Below are 24,910 nucleotides of genomic sequence, written 5' to 3' on the forward strand. Positions count from 1 at the left end.
CCGTTACATGTCGGGCTCGGATGCACACCTGCTGTGTGTGCAGTGTCTGGGTGTTCAGCATACTCGGGCGGCTCTCGAGGGAGCCGCTTACGAGCGTTATGAAAGCTGACACTCAGGCTGCTCCGCTCTCGGCTGGCCGTGTTCAGTGAGACCAGCCAGCCTCGTGAGCCCTGTGGATCGGTCCCGCATCCGCCGAGGCGGTGCGGCGAGGCCGGTCATGGGGCTCACGGATGGACTGTCAGCGGGACTTGGGACTGCTGAGGCATTTTCCCAGTCTTTGTCTGACAGTTCAGATGTTCTCCTTCCCCGTGTGGAAGCCCGCGCTGCGGCTTCTTCCCCCGGGGCGGAGGACCCGATGCTTCAGCGGTCTGATTCTGAGGAATTAGACGCGCTCAGCATCGAGGCAGTCAAAGTCATGAAGCACTCCTTATATATGCAATTAAAGTGAACACACGCGATCGGTGTGCATGAGATACTGGATGGCTGCATTTAAATCTGAGGATTTAAATGGAATATGAGCTGACTCTGAGGAGTTAGATATTCAGCCTGTCATTCAGACCATGTTTCACCGTATTGTTTGAAACTGTTTGGCTTTCTTTCTCGAGGGATGAAAGCCAATTGTATTATGACGGCTTGAACCACGTTGCTGAGGCAACGCGGGGTTTATGAGTCCATATAATACAAATAAACAGTTCGTCTGATGATTACGGCCACATTTAATTCTGAGGAATTAAATAAAATATAATCTGACTTTGAGGAGTTAGATATTCAGCCTATCATTCAGACTTTGTTTCACCTTATTGTGGCTGCATTTAATTCTGAGGAATTAAATTAAAATATTATCTGACTTTGAGGAGTTAGATGTATTTTATGCAGCCTGTCATTCAGTTCAGTTGGCACGGGGTTGGTGATTATGATGGCATTTAATTCCAAGGAATTGAGTGTCGTGTTATCCGACTTTGATAAATTGGATACTTTAATTCTGTCGCCCAAGCGTGTTTAACTTGTGAACTGGATATTCATCTAAGATGGAGCCCTCCTGAAGTGATGTCGTTCTCGCCGCCTTGTGGCCTGCGGGACACATCAGGTTTAGGCAAGGGCTAAATCGCAGTGTAGATGAGGCCCCTGCTGGCCAGCCCCCTCTCCCGGGTAGGAGCGACCGAGGTCGTTTTCCCCCAGGAGCTCTCGGGAAATCAGTGTTGTGTTCCCGCCGTCAAAGACGCTTCGGGCCTCACTGATTTCCCGCGCACGCACGCCGCCGTCGTCGCCTCCAGTAGGACTTGCGACTGGGCAGCGAACGTGTGCGCCAACCGAAAAACGTTCTCGACTGCTCCCTGCCGGTTAGCCGCTTCAGGGGGTCGGGAATGAGTTTCGGTTGACACCCGAGGCCAGCCTCGAGAGGCTGGTTCCCTTAGTAGATTATCTCGGCGCATGGTCATGCCTTCCGAGTGTGTCTACGTGGGTCCTGCAGACTGTAGAGCTGGGTTACAGGCTTCAGTTCGGTTCTCCTCCCCCGAAGTTCAACGGGGTGGTCCGGACTGTGGTCGGCCCAGGGCAGGTTCGGGTTATGGAACAAGAAGTACAGCCCTGTTAGCCAAGGAGGCCATAGAAAAGCGGGTCCCTCTGGCAGACAGGAAGTCCGGATTCTAATGCCGGTACTTCATAGTTCCTAAGAGGGATGGCGAGTTGTGCCCAACTTTAGACCTGAGGTACTTGAATCGTTCTCTGAGGAGATTCAGATTCAAGATGCTTAGCAATTCCTCCATTGTGATTCAGATCCAGTCTGAGGACTGGTCTGTCACGATGGGTCTGAAGAGGACGCATACTTCCCTGTATCCATCCTTCTGTGTCACAGGAAGTTCCTGAGGTTCGCTTTTTGGGGGCAAAGCGTACCAATATCGGGTTCTTCCAGGCGGCCTAGCCCTTTGAGACTCTACACGCAGTAGCGTGTTGACGCCTTCTCAGAGAACTGTGTTCCTGGGAGTCGTATGGGATTCTCTACGTTGGGGGCACAATTGTCTCCCGCACGTATCGAGTCCATACGGGCGGTGGTCTCTAGAAGGAAGCTAGGCCACAGCATCACTGTGAAGCAGTTTAAGGACTGCTGGGGCTCATTGCGGCTGTGTCCAACAGAATATCTCTTGGCCTGCTGCATGAGATCCTTACAGTGATGGCTGGGAATCAAGGGGTTTTCCTCGAGGGGAAAACCATTCTGTATGATCAGGGTAACGCGCAGTGGCCTTCGTTCCCTAGTCATATGGAAGTAGCCTTGGTTTCTGTCCCAGGTGCCAGTGTTGGGAGCGTCCTGTTGCCGGGAATCCGTTTCAACAGACGCCTCCCTCACTGGCTGGGACGTGGTCATGGCGGCCGCCTTGCGAGAGGTCTGTGGGAGACCCGGCATTTCTCCTGGCACATCTTTTGCCTGGAAATGCTGGCGGTCTACAAAGCTCTGAGGAGCTTTTTCCCGGACCTCCGCGGCCACCATGCCCTATACGAAGTAAACCAGGTGGCTTTCCTTAAGGGGAAATCCATTCTGTATGATCAGGGTAACGCGCAGTGGCCTTCGTTCCCTAGTCATATGGAAGTAGCCTTGGTTTCTGTCCCAGGTGCCAGTGTTGGGAGCGTCCTGTTGCCGGGAATCCGTTTCAACAGACGCCTCCCTCACTGGCTGGGACGTGGTCATGGCGGCCGCCTTGCGAGAGGTCTGTGGGAGACCCGGCATTTCTCCTGGCACATCTTTTGCCTGGAAATGCTGGCGGTCTACAAAGCTCTGAGGAGCTTTTTCCCGGACCTCCGCGGCCACCATGCCCTATACGAAGTAAACCAGGTGGCTTTCCTTAAGGGGAAATCCATTCTGTATGATCAGGGTAACGCGCAGTGGCCTTCGTTCCCTAGTCATATGGAAGAAACCTTGGTTTCTGTCCCAGGTGCCAGTGTTGGGAGCGTCCTGTTGCCGGAAAATCCGTTTCAACAGACGCCTCCCTCACTGGTTGGGGCACGGCATCAGGGGGGTTGAGGTCGCGCCCTCTATGCAGACTGGCGCATCACATCCTCCTGTGGTCCCAAGGGAAACTGTTGTCCATCAGGGCAATGTATGTCCCGGGGGTCCAAAATCAGGGAGCAGACATCCTGTCGAGGCAGGGGCTGAGGCCCGGGGAATGGCGACTCCACCCGGAGGTGGTGGAGGCCATGTGCGAGAGATTTGGCCCAGTGGAAGTGGATTTATTCGCGTCTCGAGAGACGACCCACTTTCCACTGTGGTTTTCTCTCACGCATCCGGCCCCTCTGGGGCTGGATGCCATGGTGCAGACATGGCCGAGGCCACGTCTGTATGCATTTCCCCCGATCGCTCTGCTCCCGGGAGTCCTGGAGCGGGTCCGTCGACAAGGCGCCAACCTGCTTCTGGTGGCGCCACGTTGGCCGACTCGGGTTTGGTTCTCGGACATCATATCTCTGCTGGCAGGTCAAACCTGGGAGATTCCTCTGAGGAGGGATCTCCTGTCTCAGGCAGGGGGCACGATATTTCACCCCCGGCCCGAGTTATGGAACCTTTGGGTCTGGCCCCTGAGGGGGCCAGATACCTAGAGGCTGGCCTGCCGGCCGATGTGATCGAGACCTTACTCAGTTCCAGGGCTCCATCTACAAGGAGACTGTACAGCTTCAAGTGGAATGTGTTTTCCACTTGGTGTAGAGAGCGTGAGGTGGACCCAGTTAACTGCCCAGTGGCTTCAGTGCTGGAGTTCCTCCAAGATCGTTTCTCTGCAGGGCTTACCCCGTCCACACTCAAGGTGTACGTGGCTGCCATTGGGGCTTTCCACACACCGTTGGGTGATGGGCCTTTGGGTAGGCACCAGTTGGTTGTACGGTTCCTCCGTGGGGCTCGGAGGATGAGGCCTGCGGCTCGGTCCAGTGTCCCAACCTGGGACCTGGCAGTGGTTCTCGAGGGATTGGCTGAGGCCCCCTTCGAGCCACTAGAGTCAGCAGACCCAAAGAGCTTGACCCTTAAGATGACCTTTCTCTTAGCCATCACTTCTCTGAGGAGGGTGGGGGACCTTCAGGCCTTGGCGCTTACGCCGACTTGCCTGGAGTTTGCCCCTGGCGAAGTGAAGGCCATCTTACACCCTAGGGCCGGTTATGTGCCCAAGGTGCCATCAACGTGGTCAGGCCTTTGGTTCTTCAGGCATTTCATCCTCCGCCTCACGTGACGGCGGAAGAAGGGAGGCTTCACCTGCTCTGCCCGGTCAGAGCCCTTAAATTATATGTGGAGAAGTCTGCGCAGTGGAGGAAGTCTGAGCAGCTATTAGTGTGTTTTGGTTCATCTAAGAAGGGGCTGCCTGCGTCAACCCAGACTATTAGTAACTGGATTGTCCAGGCTATAGCCACGGCCTATCAGGTGCGCAACCTGCCTTCACCTATGGCCGTGAGGGCACTTTCCACCAGGGGCATGGCCTCTTCGGTGGCCCTCCTTTCTGGGGTCCCCTTGCAGGACATTTGCGAGGCGGCCGGATGGGCTACTCCACACACCTTTATTAGGTTTTATAGTCTGCACCTCCCTGCGACGCCCGGTGCTAGGGTACTCCAGTCCTAGCTGTGCCCGGTTTCCGGCTTCACACTAGGACTGGTGCTACCGTCGGTGTGGCCTAGTGGGTACTCGTTCCCCAAATTCGTCGTTACCGATGCAGTGGGAGTTCCCTCGAAAGGGAACGGCTCGGGTTATGTATATAACCCTTGTTCCCTGAGAAAGGGAACGAGCACTGCATCTCGTCGCCACACCTCGGCAGGCCTGGAGCGCATGCTTCATCGCGATAACTGCCATTACTATGCCTGGGCTGCCCTATATGTACCTTCCGGGTACGCCGTCATAGTTACGTCATGACGCAACACCAATCAGGATTGGCCTGATTTCATTCATACTTCAGACGCGCTGTTGCTTAGGGAGTGTCCCCAAATTCGTCGTTACCGATGCAGTGCTCGTTCCCTTTCTCAGGGAACAAGGGTTATATACATAACCCGAGCCGTTTACCCTGTGCTAGTATGATTTACCCCAGTTTACCCCGCTCTAGTATGATTTACCCCAGTTTACCCAGCTCTAGTATGATTTACCCCAGTTTACCCTGTGCTAGTATGATTTACCCCAGTTTACCCCGCTCTAGTATGATTTACCCCAGTTTACCCTGTGCTAGTATGATTTACCCCAGTTTACCCCGTTCTAGTATGATTTACCCCAGTTTACCCCGCTCTAGTATGATTTACCCCAGTTTACCCTGTGCTAGTATGATTTACCCCAGTTTACCCCGCTCTAGTATGATTTACCCCAGTTTACCCAGCTCTAGTATGATTTACCCCAGTTTACCCTGTGCTAGTATGATTTACCCCAGTTTACCCAGCTCTAGTATGATTTACCCCAGTTTACCCAGCTCTAGTATGATTTACCCCAGTTTACCCTGTGCTAGTATGATTTACCCCAGTTTACCCCGTGCTAGTATGATTTACCCCAGTTTACCCCGTGCTAGTATGATTTACCCCAGTTTACCCCGTGCTAGTATGATTTACCCCAGTTTACCCTGTGCTAGTATGATTTACCCCAGTTTACCCCGCTCTAGTATGATTTACCCCAGTTTACCCCGTGCTAGTATGATTTACCCCAGTTTACCCCGTTCTAGTATGATTTACCCCAGTTTACCCCGCTCTAGTATGATTTACCCCAGTTTACCCCGTGCTAGTATGATTTACCCCAGTTTACCCCGCTCTAGTATGATTTACCCCAGTTTACCCCGTTCTAGTATGATTTACCCCAGTTTACCCCGCTCTAGTATGATTTACCCCAGTTTACCCCGTGCTAGTATGATTTACCCCAGTTTACCCCGCTCTAGTATGATTTACCCCAGTTTACCCTGTGCCTATATGTGTATAAATGATGCTTTGCTTTTATTATCTTTTCATTGTATGTAACTTTTTACTAATTTTCACTATAGGCTATTTGAATTTCTGATACCTTGGCATTAATAAAAACATTTTTTACAAATTCTGCAAAGTTTTTTAATATGTTCATAAAAAAAAGATCTATGTACATTTATAACACTATATACTTTGCATTATATTACCTTTTGCATCAAATCACAATTTTTGTGATTTTGTGAAAGTAATGTACATTTTTAAGAGAGGATAACTGTTATATTTGGTTTAATCACCAAAACACAACATGTTCTTCTTTCAATTTAGTACTTTTAACAATCAGTTAATGTAGATGTAAACGTTCTTTCAGTAAATGTTCTCACTGTACCATACGTAACTGAATCTATAGTTGACCTTTACAGATGAGCTACAGTAATATGGCAGTCTCTACCATAGTAATGCCTCTCTCTCTCTCTCTCTCTCTCTCTCTCTCTCTCTCTCTCTCTCTCTCTCTCTGTGTGTGTGCGCGTGTGCGAGTGTGGTGAGTAAAGTGGAGCATGTTGGTTGGAGTGAGCGTGTATAGAAGTATTCTGTCTTTTAAGCCGCTCGTGGTGTTTTTCCGTGGCGTTGGTATGGCGTCTGACCCTGTACAGGTAAACCCACACCTGTCGATGTGAAATGGTTGCAGGTGTGTGGCTGTGGCTGAGCCTGGCGTTAGCATGGAGGATGTTCTATAATTTCTATAATTCTATAATTAGGGGTGCATTTGGAAGTTGACAATGTAAATAAATCAAGTTTTCTTTTCCCCCAAAACACAAACAGGACCTTACATAAAACCCTTAAAATCAATATATTAGCCAAACTCAGGGTTTCCTGGTTTTGGATTCCTGCCCCCCAGTCAACTATGTTACTGACAAAATAAGTATTTGTTCATAGCTTGGAAACAATTACTGTCCGAATAGGGCTTATGTGCAGTAAATCAAACCGGTTTAGTGACTAAACCAGAGTTCCTCAAACTCGGTCCTGGAGGGCCGCAGAGTTTATTTATCTCCAACCCTAATCAAACACACCTTCATGTGATTTTCTAGTGATCCTGAATACCTTGATTAGTTTGTGTGATACACACAAAGTATGTATACAATTGTGTATTTTTTTTATTTTCTCACAACTCTGTATATTGTTATAAGTTTAATAATTACATTATTTTCCTATGCAGTGTGCAAATTAACCAGATATTGAATTATATGGACAAAAAAAGGGGACTCTCATTCTTGAAAAAGGTTGACATTCTGACCCGGGAGTCGCGAACGGACTGGTGAACTGCGCATGCTCCCTCACATTAACAGAGGAGCCGTGAAAAGAGCAGACGCGAATCTCCCGTCCTTTTCATTTCATCCTGTTTTTTACAGGTAAAAACACGGACATTATAGGAGAAATCGTTAAATATATAACAGTGATTGCACTATTTTGATGTTTGAGGAATGTACAGTGTTGAATGTGATTTAGCTGATGACGTTTTGTTTTGTAATGTATGTTCTCTCTCTAACTTGAGGAAAATTATCTAAACATGCTCCAGTGATCATTATATCTAACTATAGAGTTTTATCAATCGTTTTTTGGGTTGTAAAATGTTTAATTGTTTGAGTTAATGTGTTAAAATACAGCGTTAAATGTCTCTGGGAAGCTCGTTCTGTGATCGCTGAGTAACGCTGAGTTTTACTTTTAACTTGTAAAAGTAACTTGTGTTATACAGTTTTTTTTAGAGAAGGAAGTGGTTTAAAATATACACTTTTATAATATATATAAATATACGTATATTGAGTAAGACCAATTCTAAGTCATATTGTCTCTATAAAAATGAATATTGATGTGTATAAAATGTCTATGGAGTATTCAGGTGTCAACGAAAGATAAATTGAAGACATGAGACAAGAAAAAGGGTAAAAAGAAATCTATTGTGACACTAAAGTGATGGAAAGAGAGAACAGAATGTGAAACAAAGCTTTAAAAGTGATTGTATGTACTTGAAATGGATTGTGCTCTAAATAAATACATTAACAGAGGAACTGTGGAAAGAGCAGACGCGACTCTCCCGTCCTTTTCATTTCATCCTGTTTTTTACAGTAATCTGTCTGACGGGTCTCCGGAGGCGCCGGGGCCTGCAACATTTGCTCAGGGTTGGAGCTAAACTCTGCACAGGGTTCCTACGGGGTTTGGAAAAGTATGGAAAAGTATGGAATGTGATTTGAGTAATTTCCAGGTCTGGAAAAGTATGGAAAAAATAAATCAGAGTATGGAAAAATATTAAGTTTTCCGAGGGCTGGCTTGCCAATCCTAAATATAAAGCCTGGTTATCCAAAGATTTAAAATTTACAAAGAAAGCTATTTGCAAACTTTGTGTCAAATCATTTGACATCTCCAACATGGGGGAGGCGACAATTGTAAGCCATATGCTAGGCCAAAAGCATCCTCGTCTCACCATAGCATCCACCACACAAAGTCTCACAACGTTAATGGCCCAGACCAAGGTGGGACTAAGACCGACCACATCAAGTCACGAAGCCCATAATGTACAGATTGATCAAAGGTGAGCATTTGAACTAGTCAGTCTAACGTTATCCTTTAATTAACTTAACTTACTACTTAACATTAGCAGGAAGTCTAGAAAGCTGACGATCTAAAGCTAACGTCGAGCTTATCAATTCAGTAACGTTACCACACCAAGATAATTATGTGAATATAGTGTTGGTGAGAAGATAAAGACCATTTCTAGAAGGAATATTCTAGAGGTCTTTGATGGACAACAACGTCTTACAAGGCTTTCTAATAAATTAAATAATTGTATAGTGTCGCAAACATTATTATACTGGAGTGCATATCTTTTCATTGTTATAAAAAAGTTATCAGTGACATCTTTTAATCACATTAGCAATTTGCTGTACCTAACAGCCAATTAAAGGTGAACTATGTAGGATTTTTGCAGTAAAACATCCAGAAACCACTAGGCCAGTGTTATATATTTTGTTCAGTTGAGTACTTAGAATATCCCAAATGTTTTCAACTATTTGTAAATCGTGAGAAAATTGCTATTTTAACCAAGGAGCCGGGACGTGTGAGCTATGCGTGTGAGGGAGTCGCCTGTCGATTGCGTCATATCTGCGTCACCCTCGATCTCCGGTTTTATTCAGTGAAACACTTTACTCTCACTGCAGTGTGAACAAGTGTCATAGCAGCCGCCGAGCGAACGTCATAACTTCCTTTTCAACACACTCAGATATATCTAATACGATAAACAGAGCTGCGTTACCTCACACTCAGCACTGGAGAAGAGGAAGTGCCGCCGGCAACCGTGTCATAATAAAAGTCCCGCCAGCGACTATGCCATAATAACAGTCCCGCTCTTCAATCGCTCCTGCGGCCTTGCTCAGCTCCACAACACTCGCTCCTGCTCTGCTTCAGACTACAGTAATGTTAATAATCGCATCCATGAACATGATTTCTGCCCGAGTCCTATCCTGACTGTTTCCCACCGGCTGTGAGGTGAAGACCACATGTCCCGAGATTCTGCGCTCAAACGTGGCGTCATCAAACTACGCCTTTGTTTTGAACAGGCGACCTCTAGTGGACGGAAAAGTTACATAGTGTAGCTTTAAGCATTGTCAATTGACAATTGTCTCTATTTTCTAATTTTCTGGTTAATTGTACATGAACGTCCCTTCTGTTTCTGTAGGGGTTTACAGTTATTTAAATGTACAAAATTACAAATATGAATAACATTGCACTGATTTAGCATTGCAGTTTTAATAAAATGCTGTGCTTTGAACTTGACTGGGTTTGGTGTTAAATTGACTTGTACAAGCAAAGTAGCTACAATTTTCAAATTTACAAATTTAACATGATAGCCTACATAGAGGTTTTGACTCAGAGTGTAACATACATGTCAGCGCCGATAGCATTGTGGGTAAGTGCGTCGCCATTTAGTGCTGTTGTGCTTCGGGAGATCCAAGTTCGGGTCCTGCCTCGTGGACTTTTCGCAATCCCGCCCCCCTCTCCCTGTACTAGCTACTACTACTTCCTGTCTAGCTACTTTCCTATCCTAATAAAAGGTAAAAACGCCAATACTAAATCTTTAGAATGTAACATACTTGTTAGCAGTTGGAATTTTAAAACTATTTATCAGAACAAGTTAAATATGGTATGAAAAATCTGTAGGGAAGTCGGGAAATTTGAGTCTGGAAAAGTATGGAATTTTGAAATTAAAATTGTGTAGGAACCCTGTCTGCAGGACAGCGGCCCTCCAGGACCGAGTTTGAGGAACACTGGACTAAACGGTCACATTGTTTCTAGGATGAAAATTATCTGTTATTTAAACTGTGATTAAATTGTGACTGTAATTGGTCAACAAATCTTTTTTTGCACTGTTGGTTATAATGAAAGCATTCATTCTATAACACTATAAACACTTTTCACAATTAGTTAACCATGCAATCACAGCAGTGGGCGTTTACACTAAAGTATCACAGCAGCCAATCACAGCAGTGGGCGTTTAAATGAAAGTATCACAGCAGCCAATCACAGCAGTGGGCGTTTAAATGAAAGTATCACAGCAGCCAATCACAGCAGTGGGCGTTTAAACGAAAGTATCACAGCAGTGGGCATTTTATTTGCATATGCACTGCATTAACCATGCTTGCATTTTTATGGGCTGAAAGTCAACATGGTTGTATATTTAAGATGTGAATATTTCAATTGAAAACATTTCACGCACATTTTCATTATTAAAAATTCCAAATAATCCAAATTCACCTCAGATTTCACTTCACAAATGTTTAAAGCTGCTGTCCGTAACTTTTTTGTGTTCAAGATTTACAAAAATTATATAATGAGAATGTACAAAATGAATCTATTCCAAACTGTGTTTTTGTCTTACCCTGAATCATTATGGTAAACTTATAATAAGTGTTTATATTGGGATTATTTCAGACTGGTCTGGTAGGAACCGCTGTGGAGGAGCACAGTCTCTGCGTGACTCGCCATAGAGATAGACATTTATAGACATAAACAGAGAAGTAGCTCCGGCTGCAATGTTCTTCCGCAAGACACATGCTGTTCTGTTTATTAAAGAGCACCTATCATGGAATTTTGAAATTGACCTTTCATGTAGTGTGTAACATAGATCTAAGTGAACAAAAACATCCTGCAAAGTTTGAAATATGACAGTGCACCGTATATATAGTTATTTTCTTTCAAAAGTAAGAGTCAAATCTGTGTCATTTTTTAGAATCGTTAGAAGGCCGAAGCTTTTTCTCTGACTAGATGACGTCAACTTGTCAAGTTATTTGAATACGATACTTATTGCGCTCCAAGACGCCAGTGAAAACTAGAAAACATCATGGCGACGAGACGCTGTGTTCTGAAGTGCGACGCAAAAGCAAACTTTTTTCATCTGCCCAAGGATGAGCATTTGAAGACTAAGTGGCTTGAAGACAAACCATACATCGTCGCGATTGAGTGTTTATTAGTCTTCAAATGTCTGCATGTTTCGCGATCTCAGGAAGCTTTTATTATGGACTTCTATTATGGCACATGGTTCTTCTTCGTCTGTCTGTACCATATATGGACTACATGTGCACAGAGCGCCCTCCGGCTGCCAGAATTGAAAACAACACATAAGAGACTCAGTCGCTCAATTAGGCTACATCTGCGCATTTTGAGGAAGTATTGAATAAAAAATACTCCTCTGTTTAGAAATTTGACACAGACAGATGATAATCTATCAATATTTCTCCTCATCTGCACACTTTTGAACTAAAAACCCTGAGGGATGTTGATTTGTCGCGAGTCTTCGTGAGGAGAATGGAGGAGTTTTTTTATGAATGAGATCAGCTGAGGCTCATATTACAATCAAACGGTACAGACATGGTTTTCATATTCATAACTCCTGACACATATTAACAAATTACTGTCACTTTAAGACTTTGATGGGCGTTCCGTTTCCGAAAATATCTGCACAGACTATACAAATCACAACTGACTGGGTCATCGGACCAATCACCGCAGATTAGCGTCACGTAAAGGTGAGTTTTGAAAAGTGAATCACTAAAGGAATAATTTGAGAATCGCTGTCAAAACAGGTAAAAATAAATGCATATTATAAGAAAACTAAAGTCTTTTTTTGTCATTGCATGCATGCAAAACTGTTGTTGGGGACTTCTAAAACAATATTTGGAACATTTTAAATGCCATAATAGGTGCTCTTTAACCGCTAGAGCGCAAACAGTTACAGACTGCAGCTTTAAAAATACAACCTATAATATTCGACAGCCAATTTCCGGTCCATTTTATTTTGCTTTACAAATTCACTTCCACAAATTCATTGGCTCAAATTTGACAGAAAATTCAACACTTCAGATCCGGGAACTGCAGGAATAGCAGTGGATTACCGGAGATGCCCCTCACTGCAGACTGTAGCGCGATGATGTCACGTATTTGGACGTCTCGGATGGTACGTATTGCATGTCTTTAAAACCATTCGCCATAATGTGTGTCCTATTTGAGTTACGCGGTGCACAAGGAGCGTGCCTTGTAATAATGGAGACATTTGTGAGAGACGATTCAGAAGATATTTACTTTGGTGCAGATCCTGAACCGTATTTGAACCGGAATACACTGAAGATTAGGTTGTCACGTTGGTTATGTTGAAGTTAGCCTATTTTCAGGTACTGTGTAATATCATTGCGCACTCATGGTACGACACAAAGTTCCTTGATTATTACGCAGGAATGAGAGTATAGTTCCGAGCCATATCGGCCTATAATAACTTTTTATTTTCCGTCAGCCTTAGTACACGATGTAACTACAGAAGAGTCAAGTTTTAAATGGGAAAAATATCAAAACTCTTTGGTCATTTTTTGAGCGAGATGCTAACGGTCTAATCAGATTCAATGATCTATGCTAAGCTAAGCTATGCTAAAAGTGCTACCGCCCGAACCGGAGATCGGCTGAATGGATCCGAAAACAGTAAAACTCAACTTTTTAATCCTAGGGGAGCTGGAAAATTAGCCTATTTAACAAAAAAAGAGTGTTGTGTTCCTTTTGGGGACAAATGTGGGCAAAATAATTGTAAACAATTTTTTTTTAAATACTTTCCTTAATCTGAGCGGTACACGACTTGGCTACTTTTTCTAAGTTTACCACCTGAACACACACAAAACAAATTGACTCGATTATACAATGTTAAGTGCTTGAAAAAAAAAAACCTCCTTAATCCCCCCTTCATGGACAAAAATGGTCACCCATAGGAATGAATGGAAAAAACTTTAATTCAGAGCATTTTTTTATTTATTTGTCCAATAAAAATCAATAAATCCAACACAATGCAGATCATACATACACACAAATGAAGGAGTGAGCCTATACAACATTCTCAAAGTGTCAAACACACACACACACACACACACATATCCACAAAAGCATAGCATTGAAAGCCATTGAATGAGCCTATAACAGAAGGTTTTTTTTGTCAAATAAAAAACAGTCACTCACATATACACAAACAAAGGAATTAAATGAGCCAATAACTATGTAAGCAATAAAAAAAAAAAAAAAAGGTTGTTAAAGTGTAGTGAATGGAGTTTTTCATGGTAACTGTTCCAGCAAACTTTTATTTGTTCAATAATTAAATCGGTTATATAAGTCAAAACAAATACTTTAAACATTTTCAATGCAATTTTTATTTTGCTCTGCAATAGGGAAAATGTGTATTTTTATTTATAATTAACATTTTGAGTTTGTTCCGTGGGTGACGTCATTGATAATGGACCGGTCGCGCCTGCTCTCTCAGAACAGCCTGTGACTGGAGAGAGTCAGGTATGTCCGTACGGTGCTCTTCAATTAAGAGTAAAATATACTGTATAAAGTGATGTTTGAAGTCAATGTTTATCATAGAAATGTCATGAAACCGAAACAAGTTGATATATTCACTTTTCTGAGTACAGTTTGATGCATTTTCGGAGTTTTATGAACGCACGTGTTTGTTTGATGTTGCCGCCCGCGCGCCAAACTAGAGTGCGGATTTTTCCCTGTAAAAAACGTTTCTTGAAATATAATTTCGGTGGATTGAGTCTGTAGAAATGTTGTTTTGTACATTGAATGTCTGTAACTTCGTTTGGATGCTAGAATGTATGTTTATAGCCATGTGTGTGACCTGTATTAGATGAATTGCAGTTTCTGTAATGGAGGACAGTACTTGATGTGTCTTTTTTCATACATCCTTCAGCTGAGAGAGAGAGTGAACCTGAAGGCGTGTGTGTTAATTGTCTGTCCTCTTGTCAATAAACTGCAGGTATGTTTAACAGCAATAAGAAAAAAAACCACTATACGATCTAACAAATTGAGACATTTTGGCTAAAATCTTAATGTAATATGTACTTTTAATGGAATTTTATTTCTTTAATTTGATTTTTGTGAATGTGAATTTTCATAAATAAGACAGAGAAATTGATTGTTGTAAATCAAGACTTTATTGTATAAACCAGAGAACAGCCTGTGACTGGAGAGAGTCAGCAGAGAGAGAGAGTGAACCTGAAGGCGTGTGTGTTAATTGTCTGTCCTCTTGTCAATAAACTGCAGACGTGGTCCACCGAAGCCAGTGGTGTCGTGGGGGTTTTCTTGTGGTGTGAGACCAGATCCGCTACAAAAACATTGGTTTACAGAGTTCAGCCCATATGCAGCCATTGAGTTCTATTGCCATCTAGTGGCTATTGATATTGTAGCTTTAAAAAATTATTAATACCATCATATGTCACCAAAGTCACCACATTTTTAGGTTTTGGCTCTCTGGACTTGCTGATATGTTTTTTTACTGAAGTTAAAAAAAATATTAAATATAACATAAAAATAAGCATATTTTACATTTAAAAAATGGTACTTTTAGAGGTAAATCAATTCATTAATACCCCAAAAATCATAAAAAAGGCACAAATTAATAGAATTTATTTTATCGTAGGTGGTGATATAACATTTTTTTTTTTTTTTAAGGGGGATCACACCTGAGACCTTCGTGCCCAAATTTGTCCACGAAGGCGGGATTAAGGGCTGTTATGCGCTTGGGGATTAATGACTCTCTCCTGGATTCACAGACAGGGCTTTTTTCCCCAGTTAAAACAGCTCAAACATGCATTTTAGTCTGGGACTAGGCTTAAGATTTGTCTGTGAAACCAGGGGAAAGTCTCTTAAAATAGTGTGTATTGTAAGTGGCGGATGAATGGATGAATTCATAACCAGATCTTTCGACTGTCAAATATAAAGTTTTGGTCATGGGACTGAAAACCTCTTACATTCTCCAAGTTCACAAATTGCACACATGTAAATTTCTTCTTGATTGCACTCTTAATTATTATTATCATTTTCTTTCTCTGATCTGTAGATGGAGGTGGAGGAGAGGAATATCTCTTGTTCCCATTCCCTCAGGGCAGCAGACACAGCAGCATGGAGCTCTTCTGAGATCTTTCCACAAGTAATCCTTCTCGAAGTGCTGTTTATTGGACCTTCTTGATGTCAACTCACAAAATCACACACACACACACACATATTCACACAGTGTGAATGTTATTTTTCATCTAAAGCTGCGAGATGTGGCATTGCTGAAAAATATATCTGAGTAAAGCAACATATACAACAACACACTTTAACATCAAATAAATAAATGTTTCATTGAAGCCAATTGCATTACACACTAACAAATTCACATCTTTGTGCTGTTGCAATTGTGTCCTATCAGTTTATTTGTACAAGATGTTTGATATTTTGCATTCAAATCTCAAACTGACTTTCTCAAAATTACACCTGAAAACTAGTGATCAAAAAAAAAAATATCTTATTGTAATTCCAAGTTTATATTTTGCAAATGCAACAATTCAAGTGACTAATAAAAAAATGATGGTAACTATAAAATAATATTCAATTCATTAACATTAGTTAATCTCAACATTTACTTATACATTTGTGTGATCAAAAGTCGTATCTGTTAACATTAGCTAATGCACTGTGAACTAACATGAACAATTGAGGTTAATAAATGCTGTAAAAATATATCACTAATTGTTAGTTAATGCAATTGTTAACAAATGAGACCTTATTGTAAAGTGTTACCAAAATGATATAGATCTGCAGTGTAAGTGTGAAAACTGTCTAAACAACAAGAAATTACAAACACAAGAAATAAATCACTGTCAAAGTCACAATTAGCCTACTATAATAATGAAAGAGTGATGCTTTTAATACATTGACACAGTGAAAAAAACCACAGTGATGACGACAATGATGACTTATGATATTTTATTAACAAAGAGGAGGTCAACTATAATTATAATGAGAACAGTATTGTAATAAACGGTAGTTGTTTCAGTGCATTTTTGTGAGAAGAGCGCGTCTACGGCTTACACATTCTGATTAGTTCAAGCAGATATAAATCGTATTATCGTAATATTAAGGTATTTACAAGGCAGTGGTGCTGGAACGAGTGAAGAGAGATCCGGTGGGACGGAGAGCTCGCTGCTGTGCCCCTGGGTCGAGGTGGGGTGGCTGCCGTCCTGGAGGGAGCGGAGGAGTCGCCGGCGTTCGCCAAGCACTCTATAGTTCGGTGAAAAAGGCATAGCCAAAAAAGGAAACCCGTTTACACAACATAAAATTCCAGGCCTGGCCCTCTCTCGTCCTCCACTTGTATGTCTCCGGGCTCCCTCATGAGAGAACTCGAGACCGGTGTGACTCGCAGGTGGTGCTCATTCTCAATCACCCACCGGTCCCGCTCGCTCCTCCCATGTCCCTCGCCAACCTCGCCACATACACTATTGTAATAAAATGTTGTGAATTCTTTGGGCTTAGTTGCCATGTTTCAGCGTGTTGTTGAGAAGAACAAGCTCTTCAGTTTACCAGTGTTCATTTTCTTCAGCGCAGTTAGTCCACGGTTCAATACAGGTTTGGAACAATATTAGAGTGAGGAAATAATGACAGTTAGAGGTGAACTATCCCTTTAAGGACTAGCGTCAGCGTGTTCACTACTGCACTGCTGTCAATTTAAGACCTGCACGCATCTAATATACAGACACACGTTCCTCACTTCCCCGCTCTGTTAAAGTGTGAACAGCATTGCAAGCGTGGCTAAACACCACTAACTTTAGTGCATAGTGATTGGATATTTGCTCATATCAGCGCGTAGACTCACAGGCACACTCAAACAGAGCCATTTCGGAGAGAAATAAAAAAACGCAATTCACAAGCTCATATTGAACGTGAATGCTGTACCGAACGGTTCAATATTATATTGAGAATTGTGGCATCCCTAATGTTTACTATTACTGTAATATTAGAAATGTTAATTTTTTTAATTCTATTTATCCATGGCACATGCATTTTGGTTCTTTATATGCAGCCTAAGTAATGTTGTCCAATGACTTGTATTTAGGTAGTTTATTGTATTGTAGGGTAGAGTATTATAGAAAACGCCGCGCTTAAGGACTGTGTAACTTTTTTATAAATTTAGTGTCCCCAACTGAGCAAGCCAAGCCAAAGGCAACAGTGGCAAGGAACCAAAACTCCATCAGGTGACCTAATGGAGAAAAATAAACCTTGGGAGAAACCAGGCTCAGTCGGGGTGCCAGTTCTCCTCTGGCCAATTAACAAACAGTGTATGATTATTATTCTGGCAACTTTACAGGTCAGAGGTCATATCAGATCAGAATATTCAAAAGATCGGAGTCATCACGCCAGAGACTGGTTTATTGAGGATGACATGTCGTTTAAAAAATTATAAAATAGGAATATTCGAAAGATCGGAGTCATCACGCCGGAGACGTCTTGGGTACCCATAAATAAATATGTAGCCGACTCACCTATGTTCATCAGGAGCCTTTAAAATATCATAATAGGGGCACTTTAAGAAATATTGTGCATTTTTCAAAGGCTCTTTTTATACATTTACAGAAAAAGGAAAAAAAATATTTGCTTAATTATTATTTTTGTCTTGTTTTTCAGTATACAAATACCTAAACATTTTTAATTAAGATACATTTACTTAAGAAGCACAGTTACTCACTGTTCCTGTTTAAATGACTTTCATAGCTTTAATCAAGGATTAATCTATATTTAATTGAATACATACCCATTTAGCACTATTTTTTTTTAATTTCTAACTTTTGTCCTTCTCTGAAAAAGATATACCTATGCAAAAAATCTTGGTGTATTTTTGACTTCGAGCTTAACTATATATAAACAACATACCAAAAACATTAAACAGCCCCTGCAGATCATTATGAATAAGCATGAGGTACAGTATAAGAACTTACCATGAAGGAGAAGGAGCTGTAGTTCCTCGTGTTCACCCCTAAAGAAAGGGGTAGAAATAATTTGTGAAAAAACAGCCTGTACTGTGACATGTCCTGCATTATTTTCCATAATTAATTTATTAACAAGTGAGTCTTTATACTATCACACAAGGAAAGGTCAATAAGTCTCTTAAAATATCTTAAATATACTTTAAATTCATGCATCTTTACAAAAAAAAATTATATATATTAAAATTGTATATGTAATATATATATTAAATAATTAATAAAAAATATATTAAAACTTATAAAATGGGATATATTTTTAATATAAATGGGATTTATTTTTAATAAATGGGATGCTGGTTTGCTGGTCCAGTATGGGATGCTGGTTTGCTGGTCAAGTATGGGATGCTGGTTTGCTTTTTTCCCCCTCCTCATTATACGTCTGCAATTTGAAACAATAAAAGAAATCCGGTAATTGTTTAAATACATTACACAAACAACATATATATATATATATATATACACACACACAAACAAAAAGAGGCAACATTTAAAAATATATATATAAAAAATATAAAGTAAATATAACTTTTAAAAAAAAGACTGACTTTCTCCAGTTCAATTCGCTTCTTTCTCCGCTGGGATCAAACCAGCATCTGTATATCAGTTCAGTGGTTTAACCCACTGGACCACCATCTCCAAAGCCTCTTTGGTCGAGTTGAAAGCCGATTTCGTAGCTGTAGTAATTAATGTCTGTTAAAAGAAAAATAAGAGGTGTTAATAATAAGCAGTGACAGCAGCTACTGTACCTAAAACTATTTCAACAAGATTTGTCTGATTAATTGAGTTACTAAATTGAATATTTGTGCCTTTAAATATTCATTCATTCATAACGTTCATCATATTATTCATTAAATTCATCACTACAGGACTATTTAAGAAAACTGTAGGCATTAAAAAAAAAAAACAGAAATCAGTGTCAAATATACAACTTCACCCATACATACACACATTTAAATGAAATCTGTTTTATTTTTCAACTACCCTTAAACAAAGCATGTTTTAAAGTAAATTTGAAGTATAAACCATTAAACAGCTGATTAAAGTGTGTGTGTGTGTGTGTGTGTGTGTGTGTGTGTGTGTGTGTGTGTGTGTGTGTGTGTGTGTGTGTGTGTGTGTGTGTGTGTGTGTGTGTGTGTGTGTGTGTGTGTGTGTGTGTGTGTGTGTGTGTGTGTGTGTGTGTGTGTGTGTGTGTGTGTGTGTGTGTGTGTGTGTGTGTGTGTGTGTGTGTGTGTGTGTGTGTGTGTGTGTGTGTGTGTGTGTGTGTGTGTGTGTGTGTGTGTGTGTGTGTGTGTGTGTGTGTGTTGGGTTATGTTAGGGTTTTGTTAACAAACTGACCCCCCATTGCGTTCTGTTCATCCAGGCTCAACTGAGAAGGAGTAAGGAAGTTGTAATAGGCTTCGTCATTACTCGAGTCCGTATCGTCTTCACTCCAGTCATCGCTGACTTCGGGGTCGCTGGGGATATCCTGATATGAAGGCTCATCTAAAGATGGTAATGACATACATATTACAGTATTAATAAAATTACTGTGCTTCTACATTTTTTACTTTCCTCCAAAAAACCGTAAAGCAAAAATAAGCGTAGAGCCAGTGCAGACTCCAATAAGCAGTTACATATTCTCATAACATGAACATCTCACTTACCATCATCACTCTGTGAGTGGGTGTTGTTGACTTTCCATTCACGCTGGAAAAAGGCGTACAATCCTAGCAAAGTAAACAGCATTTTGATGCCTTTACTAGGCGAACCTGCAGTGTGAAGCGAGGTCAACGTTTGTTATTTATCGCTGCTGAATTTACGTTGTGTACAGATAAAAATGGTGTAACATCCAGTGCGCAATAAATTAATGTAGTTAAAATGCAAGCAAGTTGTTGTGGTTTAAGCAGGAATCGAGTGAAAGACACGAGAAGCAGTAAATCGATCATCAACGAACAGCAAGTGGTGCAGATTGAGCAAAGTAAGATTCTTTATACCGAGCTACTGTGACATCACATTCTAAATGACATTCCAGAGCCGCCGAGAATTCCGTGCAGCGCTGTGGGCGGGGCTTCGGCGTAGCACCTGAACTCGTACTCCAGTCCATTATTGTACTTAGGAAAAGCAGAATAAAACAGATTTATTTAAGAAATCATCACACACAATGCTTGTTATTTAAGTCGTGCAGGGGCAGGGCCATAGGAAGGGTTTTATAATCACCAAGGTCATAAATTTGAGCTAGTTAGGCTGGTTTGGCCTAAATAAGTTTATTAATATATATATTTATAATGCATTAAAGACTAGAACAAATATTACAAAAATTAAATAATATAAGCTTTCTGATGGACAAAAAAAATAAAAGAAGGATTATTTTAGGGCCCTGATTTGATAAACAATTTTGTGTGAATGAGAATTATGTATTTTTGTATGATATCTGAATTAAAAAGCAAGTAAATCACACCACCAAAATGCTTTTATTTTAGTTTATTTTAACGACCATTGCCACTTTTAGACTTTGTAACTTGCACAACTCAAAATTCAATGAGGAAATGTTGATTTATATTTTTTAAGTAACAAATCAGAAGCAGGCATGCAACGTATTTTAATAAACAATGTTTTATGAATCAGTTCAGTCAGATCAGTCAAAGGTGTTGCAAAAGTCCTTCTGGCAGCACTTGATGTTGATGTAGGAGTTCTGTTTCTGCATCTCACAGTCTGACATGGACATGCACTTTTGGAAATGGCCATCTGTTTCAAACAAAACCAGAATTTTTTTTTTTAATATTATATGGAATCTTGTTTCCACCATGGAATAAAACATTTAAAAAGATAATTGCGACGTTTTATCTCACAATTGCAAGTTTACAGCTCACAATTTTAAAAAAAATTCAGATTTGCGTGATATAAAATACCAATTGCGAGTTAAAATGTCAGAATTGCGAGAATTAAACATTCACAGGTTCTCACAATTCTGACTTTATAACTCACAATTCTGACTATATCTCGCAATTCTGACTTAATAACACACAATTCTGACTATATCTCGCAATTATGACTTTATAACTCACAATTCTGACTATATCTCGCAATTCTGACTTTATATCACGCAATTCTGTCTTTATATCTCGCAATTCTGACTTAATAACTCACAATTCTGACTATATCTCTCAATTATGACTTTATAACTCACAATTCTGACTATATCTCGCAATTCTGACTTTATATCACGCAATTCTTACTTTATAACACGCAATTCTGACTTTATGACTCACAATTCCGACTTTATGACTCGCAATTCTGACTTTATGACTCACAATTCCGACTTTATGACTCGCAATTCCGACTTTATATCACGCAATTCTGACTTTATGACTCGCAATTCCGACTTTATATCTCGCAATTCTGACTTTATATCACGCAATTCTGACTTTATAACTCACAATTCCGACTATATCTCGCAATTCTGACTTAATAACTCACAATTCTGACTATATCTCGCAATTATGACTTTATAACTCACAATTCTGACTATATCACGCAATTCTTACTTTATAACACGCAATTCTGACTTTATGACTCACAATTCCGACTTTATGACTCGCAATTCCGACTTTATATCACGCAATTCTGACTTTATGACTCGCAATTCCGACTTTATATCTCGCAATTCTGACTTTATATCACGCAATTCTGACTTTATAACTCACAATTCCGACTTTATATCTCGCAATTCCGACTTTGTATCATGTTATTCTGACTTTGTAACTCGCAATTCTGACTTTGTAACTCGCAATTCTGACTTTATATCTCGCAATTCTGACTTTGTAACTCGCAATTCTGACTTTGTAACTCGCAATTCTGACTTTGTAACTTGCAATTCTGACTTTGTAACTCGCAATTCTGACTTTATATCACGTAATTCTGACTTTATATCACGCAATTCTGACTTTATATCACGCAATTCTGACTTTGTAACTCACAATTCTGACTTTGTAACTTGCAATTCTGACTTTATAACTAGCAATTCTGACTTTGTAACTCACAATTCTGACTTTATAACTCACAATTCCGACTTTATATCTCGCAATTCTGACTTTATGACTCGCAATTCCGACTTTTTATCTCGCAATTCCGACTTTATGACTCGCAATTCCGACTTTATATCTCGCAATTCCAACTTTATGACTCGCAATTCCGACTTTATAACTCGCAATTCTGACTTTATAACTCGCAAATCTGACTTTGTAACTCACAATTCTGACTTTATATCACGCAATTCTGACTTTATATCACGCAATTCTGACTTTGTAACTCGCAATTCTGACTTTGTAACTCGCAATTCTGACTTTATAACTCACAATTCTGACTTTATAACTCACAATTCCGACTTTATATCTCGCAATTCTGACTTTATATCATGCAATTCTGACTTTATGACTCGCAATTCTGACTTTATGACTCACAATTCCGACTTTATATCTCGCAATTCTGACTTTATATCATGCAATTCTGACTTTATGACTCGCAATTCCGACTTTATGACTCGCAATTCCGACTTTATATCTCGCAATTCTGACTTTATGACTCGCAATTCCGACTTTTTATCTCGCAATTCCGACTTTATGACTCGCAATTCCGACTTTATATCTCGCAATTCCCACTTTATGACTCGCAATTCCGACTTTATAACTCGCAATTCTGACTTTATAACTCGCAATTCTGACTTTGTAACTCGCAATTCTGACTTTATATCACGCAATTCTGACTTTATATCACGCAATTCTGACTTTATATCACGCAATTCTGACTTTATAACACGCAATTCTGACTTTATGACTCGCAATTCTGACTTTATAACTCGCAATTCTGACTTTATAACAAGGAAATCTGACTTTACATCTCGCAATTCTGACTTTATATCTCGCAGTTCTTTTTTTTCTCGCAATTGCGACTTTATATCACACAATTCTGACTCAATTGCGACTTTAAATCTTGTTCCTTTTTTATTTTTTATTCCGTGCCGGAAACAAGCTTCCATAATATTACATGCATTGCCCAAAAACAGCCAATTTTTGTTATTGTCTGAATGGACATCAACACTCACATGGGTTTGTGCGGAACTTGGCAGCGGCACATGCATTTTTCTCCGGTGGGCAGGTTACCGCGGTGACCTCACAGGCCCCTCCTGCTTTAGCTGGGACACAGTGATTGCAGTCCAGGGCCGTGCCTTAAACACACAGGGGCCATTATTTGAATTCACACTTACATTTTTGTGCATACAAACTCTTACCAACACATAGACTCAACCTTGTTTGTATTGTGAACCCTTTGTGCTTGTAGTTTAAACATGTTTTTGCTATTCTCCCGTTGACATTTTTGGAAATGTCATCTCAAACACAAAACCTAGAGAATAGTTCAACTACAAGTATTAACTGATTTCTTAATTTATTTTTCTGAATGAATATTCTCATGTGTATTTCAGCACACAAAGCAGCATCATAGATGATCTGAAGTGCGTATTATGACGGGAAATCAATCATTACACTCACCGCCTGCTACGACCAGCATGAGAACAACAGCCAACATGAGGAACTTCATCATTCTGTGGAACAAATCGAAGAAAAGCGACTCTCATTTATTTATTATTAAAAGACAAGAATATAACTCACATACTAGACAGCAACAAACCAATTTCAACCAAACCAAAGCTTCTTAAACATAAAACAAACCATTACTGTAAATAGTCTGAAGGAGTGCACTGGCCAAGAGTAGATCAATAAATCGTATGTTTTTTGATGCATCCCTGATTTTAATATCTTGTAAGAAATTATTTAAATGAATAAAACTGTGTAACTCACCTTTGTACTGCCGTGGACTGTGTAAAACTGATCCTCTTTCTGCCTGTATGTCGATATGAAACCTCACCTTTATCCTACAGTTTCTTATCTCCTCCCTCCTCTCTCTCTTTCTTTGTGCAAACAGACCAAGCCTGGTCATATGCAGCACAACTATAAAATTAAACAGTATTTCTCAACTTTATGTGTGTTTGCAAGAGATGTCTTCAACTTCCTTCCTGTACAACTGTAGCTTAGCTGGGGTCAGGAAGATAGATACACTATATTGCCAAAAGTTTTGGGACGCCTGATGAACTTATCCCATTCTTAATCGGTAGGGTTTAATATGGAGTTGGCCCACCCTTTGCAGCTATAACAGCTTCAGCTCTTCTGGCAAGCTTTCCACAAGGTTTAGGAGTGTGTTTATGGGAATTTTTGACCATTCTTCTAGAAGCGCATTTGTGAGGTCAGGCACTGATGTCGGACGAGGCCTGGCTTTCGCTCTAATTCATCCCAAAGGAGTTCTATCGGGTTGAGGTCAGGACTCTGTGCAGGCCAGTCAAGTTCCTCCACACCAAACTCGCTCATGGCTTTATGGACCTACACTTTGTGCCCTGGTATGCAGTCATGTTGGAACAGGAATGGGCCGTCCCCAAACTATTCCCACAAAGTTGGGAGCATGAAATTGTCCAGAATGTCTTGGTATGCTGAAGCATTATGAGTTCCTTTCACTGGAACTAAGGGGCCAAGCCCAACCCCTGAAAAACAACCCCACACCATAATCCCCCCTCCACCAAACTTTACACTTTTCAC

General features: G+C 40.8%; 1 protein-coding gene and 1 long non-coding RNA gene across 3 annotated transcripts; one reads left to right on the plus strand and one right to left on the minus strand.

Annotated features, from left to right (window-relative positions):
* Positions 1 to 13,736: 13,736 nt before the first annotated feature.
* Positions 13,737 to 24,121, plus strand: LOC307127685. Of its 2 annotated transcripts, none has more exons than XR_013816673.1 (4): positions 13,737 to 13,764; positions 14,174 to 15,412; positions 19,648 to 19,778; positions 23,746 to 24,121. It is a non-coding gene; the product is annotated as an uncharacterized lncRNA (long non-coding RNA). The 2 variants fall into 2 exon arrangements; XR_013816674.1 differs by lacking the exon at positions 13,737 to 13,764 and having other exon boundaries at positions 14,171 to 14,239; positions 15,323 to 15,412; positions 23,746 to 24,105.
* ly97.3 (lymphocyte antigen 97, tandem duplicate 3) lies at positions 20,720 to 24,230 on the minus strand. Its single transcript, XM_079819085.1, has 4 exons — positions 24,122 to 24,230; positions 23,813 to 23,865; positions 23,368 to 23,490; positions 20,720 to 21,011 (listed from the first exon to the last, which is right to left on the minus strand). Exons 2-4 carry the CDS (start codon positions 23,862 to 23,864, stop codon positions 20,902 to 20,904), a joined length of 285 nt encoding a protein of 94 aa, XP_079675211.1. The 5' UTR covers position 23,865; positions 24,122 to 24,230; the 3' UTR covers positions 20,720 to 20,901.
* Positions 24,231 to 24,910: the final 680 nt, after the last annotated feature.

This window comes from Gobio gobio, assembly GCF_949357685.1.
Source record: "Gobio gobio genome assembly, chromosome: 6".
NCBI classification, from domain to species: Eukaryota; Metazoa; Chordata; class Actinopteri; order Cypriniformes; family Gobionidae; genus Gobio; species Gobio gobio.

What these genes read in the sequence shown, in the direction of transcription:
- ly97.3 (XM_079819085.1), bottom strand. Translation starts at nt 23,864, where the DNA reads ATGATGAAGTTCCTCATGTTGGCTGTTGTTCTCATGCTGGTCGTAGCA. An exon ending in CATGCTGGTCGTAGCAGGCG is followed by an intron (nt 23,491 to 23,812) that starts GTGAGTGTAATG and finishes TGTGTGTTTAAG; the next exon opens with GCACGGCCCTGGACTGCAAT. An exon ending in CAAGTTCCGCACAAACCCAT is followed by an intron (nt 21,012 to 23,367) that starts GTGAGTGTTGAT and finishes TGTTTGAAACAG; the next exon opens with ATGGCCATTTCCAAAAGTGC.